The following is a 9,391-nucleotide window of genomic DNA, read 5'->3' as shown; positions in this document are numbered from 1 at the left end:
AGAGAGAGAGAGTAAGAGAGAGAACGGGGCACCCGGCCCGAAAATGACTCAGCACTATTTACTTATAACGTAATCTGACTTCAGGCAGATAGAAGAGCTACAGCAGGTCTTGGTAGGATCAGCAACATTTGGAGGAGGGCAGAGAAGGCAACTCACCCTGAGTCGGAGCTGTTCCCACAGAGAAGAGCATCCAGCTGGCCAGGCAGGAAGTAGAAATTGGCTGAAGAAAAAACAAACAGCCATAATGAGTCATTTCACATTCTGTCGCAGATACAATTATTCTGTGACGGTCTGTAAATTCGCTCAGACCAATTTCTGACTTCAGTTTTCTTATACATGTTCAATTCAGAGCAGTTCATTTTAAACTTTAATTATTTTTCTCCATCCGGTGCCAAAATGACATATTGTTTTGTCGTTCCAGCATATGGGCTGACTCATACACCCAGATCGCTGCCAGCTCACCGTTGGTGAAGCAGTGCGTCTACTTACTATCGTTCATGATGTACTCGTTCCAGTCAAAGCCCTTGCTGCCATTGGCCAGGTAGCTCTCAGTGATGTTGACTGGCCAGATCACACACTTGTGGCGCAGGTTGCCCATGAAGAGCTGGAGACCGATGAGGGCAAAGACGCTCAGGCAGAAGACGGTCAGGATCATCACATCCGAAAGCTTCTTCACAGACTGGATGAGGGCGCCCACAATGGTCTTCAGGCCTGAGGGGCAGCCACGCACACACGTACACAAACCACGCAGGTGATACAGGAGATGCTGACGCACCAGGTATGAATGTTTGAAGAGTCTATTTCTACTAGAAAGGATTTTTTATAACTGCTACTACTGCTAATAAGCTAATTCCTTTCAAGGACCTATCCCCAGTTTTGACTGGATTTAGATAAAAAGCTGAAAGTGGCTCCACTGCTTTTGTATTAAATTTAATTATTTAAATAAATATCTCTTCATTAAATTAGTGAATTATAATTATTCACCTAAATGTTGATATTTACCAATATCCAATAAATAAGGGAATTTATATGAATGAAATTTAATAGATGCTTAGATTTACTGTAGGTAGTAATACATTTTGGACAAAACTGACAGATTACATACATAACATCTCTAGAAACAAAACAAACAGGAAATATTTAGGAGCCTTCCCACTCTTTTGAGATTTATCCAGAGAGACCATTTTGTACCAGAATTCAAATCAAACCTTGGAAGGCTTTTTACAGAAGGAATTTGCTTTGCCAATGATTGATAAAGTGAAAAAAGAGGGGGAAGCCTGTAGAAAAGTGAGAGGAAATCCATAAGGAATAGAGCACAGCAGCACAACGAGGGGCCATGAGAAGGACAGAGGCACAGGCAGGGGGGCTGGAAACCACATGCAGGTCATTTAAACTCCAAGGCTGAACAGGATCAATTCAATGCCAGTGCCAGTGTGGGCACTTTCTTGAACTGTCTTGTATAAGGTGTCATTAAGAAAGCACTGACTCCCCATACCATGACCCTGCAGTCTGTCTCATCCACAGCTTCACTAAAGACAGAATCGCTTTACCTTCCGGACAGGCATCCTCTGGATGGAGTGTTCACATGGGTCCACGAGGAACTCAAACATGGAAGCATGATGACCCACACCCCCTTTCCTGTTTGGTCTCTATAGGTACAGTGCGCTTTACCAGCTGTACATACTGTATACTGTATACTGTAAAATAAGGTCTAAATTTAGGCTTAGACATCCGGACAATCTAGCTGGACTGCACTAAACTATGTTAAATGTTCTCCACTCCAGTGCTGCAGGCCTTGAATAATTATTGTTAATGGAATAGTTTGATATTTTGAGACATAATTCAACTTTCTGGCAGAGAGCTAGATGAGAAGATCAATAGCACTCTCATGTCTAGATGGTAAATCTGAAGCTACAGCCAGCAGCCAGTTAGCTTAGCTTAGCACAAAGACTGTAAACAGGGGGAAACAGTTAGCCTGGCCCTGTCTAAAGGTAACAAAATCAGCCTACCAGCACCTTAAGCTCACTAACTAACACGTTATATGGTGTTTGTTTAATCCCTTAAAATAGAAATGTTGAAAATTTAAAAGTGCTGGTAGGTGGGTTTTGTTACCTTTGGACAGAGCCAGGATAAGCTAAGCTTTTCAAACTGCGGTCCAAAGACCAGCAGGGGTCCTTGGGTGGATTGTAGGGGGTCCCCGGCAAAAAAAGGAATAGAATATTTTAACTTGTATCACTTTTCTACAACAAGTAAAGAAATAGAGATGGCTCTTTTCCTTGATTGGAATTTATAATGATCCTAGTTTAATCATTGATTGATTATTTATCTCCAAACCTACTAAATACTCAATAGGGTGTTCCTTAAGACAAGATTCAAATTGGGCGACTGTGGTCTTATGTGCATCTATTGCGGAGGTTTCTGACATTGGGAACCCCTAGGCTAAGCTAACCGCCTGCTCACATTAGCTTCATATTTACCACCAGTATTTGAGAGTGCTATTGATCTTCTCATCTAGCTCGTTATCAGAAAATAAATGAGCATATTTCCCAAAATGTCAAACAGTTCCTTTAAACCAAAATATGATCCTTTTTTATTTGCACTTAAGGGATTTCCTGTTTCATTTTTCCAAATGAATGTGCCGTTTAAAAAAGCAATCCACAGTGGTTCTTTTGAGCAAGCCCGACATCTGTTCTGCTTCCTCTATCAATAGATAGATAGATAGATGTGCGGTCAGTGTCACTCAAAAAGGTCAAGAGGTCATTCAACCATCCCATCTGCGTCCCCAACCTCCACAATGTGAGCACACCGTTTCTTTTTCTGTGTGGTATATCATTCAAGTAGGTTGTTTAAAAAAAGAAGGAAAAAAAATCAATAATCAAACGAGAAAAGAGGGCAAATCAAACTTCCAATGCCATTTGTCAGCCAAGCTCTTGGTAGGCTAATATTGTAAAAGCAAGTGACTGAAAAGCATCATGCAGCATAAGAGATATGTTCACAAACTAGGCTTGGCAGTCTTCATAAATAAATAATAGGTGCATTCTGTGGGATCTCTCTAAGAGCTAAGCCATTTCTCATATGAACATCGACATATACAAGGTTTGTTGATCCCAAAAACATGGAATCCTCTCCGTCCAATTCAATCACCATTAAAATTATTGATCTCTTAATTTCACTTGCACTTTCATTTTTGTGAGAGGAAGATTTCTGGCAAATTTGAGAATCTATGATCGGTACTTAGCTGATAAATACCTATAATTTTCTTGCCTAAAATGAGAATATTCTTTAAGCAATTTTCTTTGCTACAGGACAGGACATTTGCTTATTCCCAAAGCTGGGAAGAAAGGAGTGGGTTAAAGCTATTTCTGAAGAGCAACACAGCTGCCTTGGAAACGAGCCTCATAATGAGAGTGCTACTGGGGCAGAAGAGAGTGCAGACACTTTGGAGGGCCCTAGAGGAGACTGCAAAGCCTATCAAAAATGTATTAGTACCATTTTTGATAATTTTGGAGGAAAAATAAATCAAAAAATGGTTGTCTCCAATTCTTTTGTTATTGCTTAAATCATAATTGTAATCATAATAATAGTGAGTAGAAAAGAAAGGGTGAGAGGATCAGCCTTAGTGTTTAAACTGAGTCTCACCTGGAATGACAGAGATAGTTTTCAATGCTCGGAGAACTCTGAATGTTCTCAGCGCAGATACATTTCCCAGGTCCACAAACTCTGTTATATATCTGAAATAGGGGAAGGATCACACACAGAACAAACACGATGACAAAAACCACACACGCCAAGAGCACAACACCACCGAACCAGGAGGAAACGACGCCACTCACAGAGCCTGTCCACTGAGGAGAAGGGTGGAAGGTAAAAGGAAAGAAAGACACACACACCTAACACCGACCCCGCCCCACCGTCCCCCACCCCATCCTGTCTTACCTGGAATTACAGAAATAGTTTTCAATGCCCTCAACACCCTGAACGTGCGCAGAGCTGAGACATTGCCTAGGTTTACAAACTCTGTTATATACCTGCAGGATCAAACCACAGTTACAACAGCTTGTTATTTACATGAAGATATGAGGTGAAGAGTTAAATTCACACACACACACACGTGACACAGCTCGACAAACAATGAAGATGGGTTTGGCATGGCGCTGATCACTTTTGAGGGGTGTATGTGCTCATATAGAGGCAGGAAAACCTGTAGTGTAAACTACTGGGTGAAATGTAGTCGACGGGGGGAGGGGAGGGGGGGTGTACTGGGTCTTAAATTGAATTCTGCAGACTCCGCCAGATTGAGAGAGAAAAAGTGAACGAGAGGGAGAGTTACATGACAACAGGAATATAAATCGGATGAACGGGACTGAGGTGTGGGTGTTGTCAGGGAGGCCGCAGAGTGTCGGATGGAAACCTTCAATTCCCAAAGAGAAAGACCAGAGAAGTCTCAGATCAATGGAGGAAACACAGAATATGGGTTATCAGACAGAAAGAAAGAAAAAAGTAAGAAAGACAGAAAGATGAACAATCATCTATAGCACCGAAATCTCCCTTTCTTTACCCGCCCACTTTAACAAACCAACATGGCAACATTTTGAGCACATGATTTCATTTCATCGTTCACTTAAAATCTTAAAGGTTACAAGAGAAATACTTACGCCATCGAAATGACCATGAAATCCAGCCAGTTCCATGGATCTCTAAGGAATGTAAACCCGTCTATACAGAATCCTCGCGCTGTGATTTTTACAAGAGACTCAAATGTATAAATTCCAGTGAATGTGTACCTGAAAGAAAAAGAGCGTTGACAGAATCAGTTCAACCAGGCTGGATCAAAGCTTACTCATATCTAAAGGCCTTGTTAGCTTTTGAAACACCCAGGAAATGACAAAGTTGAGTGTAGGGCACAGGATAAATTTGGAATGATAAAGTCAGGTCATTTGTTAAATGTACTGGTTTAATGAAGCCAATTTCTACAGAAACTATGCATTAGCATGATCTCTAGAGTTCGCTGTTAGCCAGTTTCTGCCTCCCATTTAATTTATTATTATTACATTTAAATTGGCTGCTTAGCTCTGTGCTAAGTGGTAATGCAGAGACACAAACTGGGTTCAGCGGTTAGCATACATTTACACAACTTGAGTGAATATATTAAATGTGTACTTACTCTACTTGTTTTGACCACTCGGGAGGATCACTAAAGGTCATGAATATACAGTTGGTCAAAATAGTACACATAATGATCATGCTGAAAAGAGTGAGGAGCAGGTTAAGGAAAATATGGATTATAGAGGCAATCACAAACATCATAGACCTCATCAGATGTCACTGAATATACAACACAGCAATAGAAAAATCTATAGTACCTACAGTAGCTATGCATCTAATGTGATTTCTGTGGTCCAGTCAGCCCTAACTGCCCTCAACATGTAAAGGGTTAACGTCATAAAACCTGCTCGTAGCACTTAACAGGAGGTGGTTGTGTGTGCTCACTACCACAAAGGCCATTATTTTACCCATGAAATATTTAAATGGTATATATTTAGTGGGAAAACAATGGCATGACCAAAACAATTGTATATTTTAAAGCTACAGTGGTTTCAGGAAACGAGGAAAACCTCAGAATTAGTTTTAAAGACATAGGTCAGTAATCGCTGTGGCTTGTGGCTGAGAATAATAATCAATATTGTTCCAAGTAAAAATGGGTTTAGTTTCAGTTTTTGTTTTTTTGTTTTGTTTGTTTATAATTAACATATGATAAGATCTTTGTGTAATGTTAATGAGATATCTCAATCCACTGAGATGATTTCAGCTAAATTAAAGTGATCTTTAGTTGCATACGGACATACAGTACATCCAATTAATATGTGATTTTAGAATTCAAAATGTTAAAATAAGTTGTTCTCAGGATTCAAAGTATAAAATATATTTTCCAAGTTCTAATCCTGTGTCATCTGGATTGTTTTCATATCAAAATCCCTCTTTTCCTTTTCTGTAAACCATAATATATATATTTGTTCACTCATCTTGGGTATATACATAAATGTACACAATCACATATGATTTGGGACAAATGGCTGGACCATAGTGAGTCCGACATTGTTGTAGGAATGCAACGCTACAACGGTGGAGTACTCTTTTGTGTCTGTGTATTGCCTCTCTTGGTTTGCTGGTTGTTGGTCAAATATAATCTAAGTGTAGCCTGTGGACAGTTGCTGGATGGGTTCTAGTATGTATTGGATCAGTTTCAGTGTTATTTTGTGGTAAATCAAAAGCCGGATTTCACCTTTTTTATGGAAATATTTAAATGTTCGGTGTTGGTACTGAGATGGATGGCACAGCATTAAACCTATCCTGGTCCACTGTTAAGGATGACTCATCATTTCTGCTAGCCTTCCCTTACAATGATAAAATGGCTTCCTGTATGCTCTTCCATTTATTAAATCATAATTTTCTGAAATCTGACATGCCATTAGTTGCCATCTTCAGTCTCTGACTGTAACGCACCAACTGTCTGTTTCCTCTCCTGTGCTAACAGTGGCAGGAAACATCAATAGCAGTACAAGCCAAAAGACAGAACACATCATCATGAATAATACACACAAATAGGAAAACCTTTTGTCTCAGCTGTTAAGACACCATTTCAAAGGATATGAATGTATCAAAATTTTAATAGCTATTCGCCTAACCAGATTAAAAGGACTTATGAAGTACAAGGCAGGTGTGGCACTAAAACGGAAGATTGTCTTCCCTCTATTTAGCACTATAAATGTCTGTGGAGAGAAGAAAAAGAGAGAGAGAGAGAGAGAGAGAGAGAGAGAGAGTATTAATAAATAACAATCAGACAAAATATACATATTATTTCAGGAAATGCACAAAAGTATAAATGACTAAAACATTTTCTGATTAGAAATTGAATTGGATACAAAAACTGATATGTCATCCTATTTAATGTTCTCTGCATACATACATATCAGTATACACAAATTATATACATATGTAGATAACATATAAAAGATAATAGGTGCATTTGCTCATAACGTAGTAAGTTGTGCATTTCCTGTCACATAAAATAAACCTAAACACATTTGAACAGAGTGCAAATGGCTGCCAGGATGTTTCTAATGTTGGTATGTTGTCCCAGTCACTCAGCGCCGTCCTGCACTTCGTGGCTTTGGTGGTTTCAAGAGAAGGAAACAAGAGGGGGCGGGCAAGCCTCTTTCAGTGGATAACCTCATAATTGTTTAAATAAAATATGGCGATTTGCATTAAACTTTAATGAGTGATATGGGCTCTTGTGCTTTTAACAAGGCCTCCTTCACTACATTAAGCCCTGCAGAGCCACTGGCTCAGTGGAATCAGAAGGGAGGAAGAAGAGGAGGAGGAGGAGTAGGAATGGGAGGGGAGACGTACAGTAAGAGACCTCATGGTGCTGTTACATGACTGCATGTAATCTGTGCACGTCCAACAGAAATGAGGTGCACGTGTAAAATGTTGTTAACAGGAAATATAAACACTTGGGGAGGAACGTGGAACCCAAATGAAGAGACTTTCTGCCCAGAGGATGAGACACAGTTCTGTCACATGACCTCACTGATATAAATTTAAGATCTCAGAACAAGCCAGCACAGTTTAACATGATTAGATAATCTTACTCTCTAGTTACTATTATGGGTCAGAGCAGCAGCCTCTCCCCTGAGCGTTAATACTTGCATATATACTGTAAACATTCCCTGTCAGCACCATGGTCAGCCATAATGCACGCATGGAAACGTCCCAGTTGCCGGTAGCATGACATTTATGTTAACTACAACCATCACATACATATGTTGTATGCACATGCATGACCGATACACATAAATTAACGCGCAATAACACACATCTACCGGCAATATGCACACAAACCAGCATCCACAAAGCTCAACAATAAGCAACCAAGGCTGTCATCCACACGCGCACAGACACACACACATGACTGCTATATATGTATGTAGGGAGTCTTTTTTCGTTACGCATGACTAAACTGCTGCAAAGCTACTGAAAATTTCATAATCCAGAGCTGAGCAAAGAGGAAAGCAGGGGAAAGGAAAGGCAGAAAACGGGGGAGATGGAGAGCGAGTGAAGCAGGCAGGCAGGCAGCAACTGTGGCAGCAGCAGGCTGAGGAGAAGCAGGGCGGAGGAAGCCAGAGCGAGGGAGCTGGGCAGAAGACGGAGAAGGGGATGGGAGGGGGGGATGGGCGGGAGACAGAGAGTGAGAGAGAGAGAGAGCGGCTTCAACACAGAAGCTCGAGCCATTCTACATTTACAAAAATATGTTTGTGTTCTTAAAGTAAAATCTGTCTTTATTGTGGGAGAAAACATTTCTATAAAACATGCTGACATCCTCATGATCTACACACGTTCTCTGAGATTAAATGTACCGTACATCATGGTTTGTCACAAGCCATCTGTGACTTTTAATAATATTAATCTAAATAATCATCTTTAATCCACACAGAAGAGGACAGACAAGCAGATGTTGCCTATTATCTGACACACGTACACAGGCGTGGTGGGGGGAAACATTTATTTCCCTGATAGAACTGATTTTACTTCAAATAAAATATATTAGAACATCTTAAGAAACTCTGTATTGTGTTTTTGAAAAATGGCTGATGTTTTTGCACCTTCAGGTCTTCCCCAGCAAAACACATTTCAGTGAGCCCGGCAGCAGCGAGAAGGAGAGCAAGTGTGCTCATGCATCCTTGCACATGTCGTCCATTTCATCCCTGTCCTCACTTCCTCTCTCCCGCCCTCCCTCCCTCCATCTCTCTTTCCTGTCTCCTTGAAAATGATCTGTTTCACCGGCCTCGTACGTTGACACCGAACTTGACGTGGAATGGCCCGGCTCAGCGCGGCACAGCCTTTCTCCGGCCGCCAGCAAAGTGGGGGGGGTATGCTGCGTCATCGCCCAGTCTGCCAGCCCTCTGTCTCAGCTATGACACTATCTAAAAGAGCCACAATGGAAACGGTTATCTCTCCACAACCGACCCCCTCCTCCCTATGTGGAATGTATCCAGAACCGGCCTGCCACCTCTCAGTGACAAAGACATACAGAGCAACGTTCTCCCATCAAGGTCACCACCTGATCTGACGTCACGGCTGCTCGAGCTGCCAGATCCAAAGCAGCATCGTCTCCCTTTGGCATTAGAACGAGACTAGATAGAGGGCCATAATTAGATTTGCCTGAAGCTGAGAGCTGACATGGCTGCTGGTGAAGGCAGGCGAATAGACGAGAAAACACAAGAAGCACAAAGAAGCTTCCACAACTTGCATGCGTCTGTGACAGTAATGTATGTGGACATAAAGTGAGCTGTGTGTTAGTGAGCGAATTGATCAATAGTCCCACGTATCG

At 41.2% G+C, this 9,391-nt stretch overlaps 1 protein-coding gene across 3 annotated transcripts in view; it reads right to left on the bottom strand.

Annotated features, from left to right (window-relative positions):
* scn8aa (sodium channel, voltage gated, type VIII, alpha subunit a) overlaps positions 1 to 9,391 on the bottom strand; it is a 43,847-nt gene that overhangs the window by 28,221 nt on the left and 6,235 nt on the right. The window contains exons 3-8 of one of the 3 annotated variants that reach the window (XM_035656912.1): positions 6,652 to 6,770; positions 5,165 to 5,254; positions 4,656 to 4,784; positions 3,640 to 3,731; positions 490 to 711; positions 157 to 220 (exon numbers count right to left, since the gene is read on the bottom strand). In XM_035656912.1, coding sequence (XP_035512805.1) covers positions 157 to 220; positions 490 to 711; positions 3,640 to 3,731; positions 4,656 to 4,784; positions 5,165 to 5,254; positions 6,652 to 6,770 — 716 coding nt within the window. Of the gene's footprint in view, positions 1 to 156; positions 221 to 489; positions 712 to 3,639; positions 3,732 to 4,655; positions 4,785 to 5,164; positions 5,462 to 6,651; positions 6,771 to 9,391 lie in introns of those variants that run through there. The other 2 variants (XM_035656910.1, XM_035656911.1) reach the window with 2 other exon arrangements.

The sequence above is a fragment of the Morone saxatilis genome, unplaced genomic scaffold (assembly GCF_004916995.1).
Source record: "Morone saxatilis isolate NCDOM2014 unplaced genomic scaffold, NCSU_SB_2.0 Contig15, whole genome shotgun sequence".
In the NCBI taxonomy this organism is placed as follows: domain Eukaryota; kingdom Metazoa; phylum Chordata; class Actinopteri; family Moronidae; genus Morone; species Morone saxatilis.
This window is presented reverse-complemented; position numbering and strand designations above follow the sequence as displayed.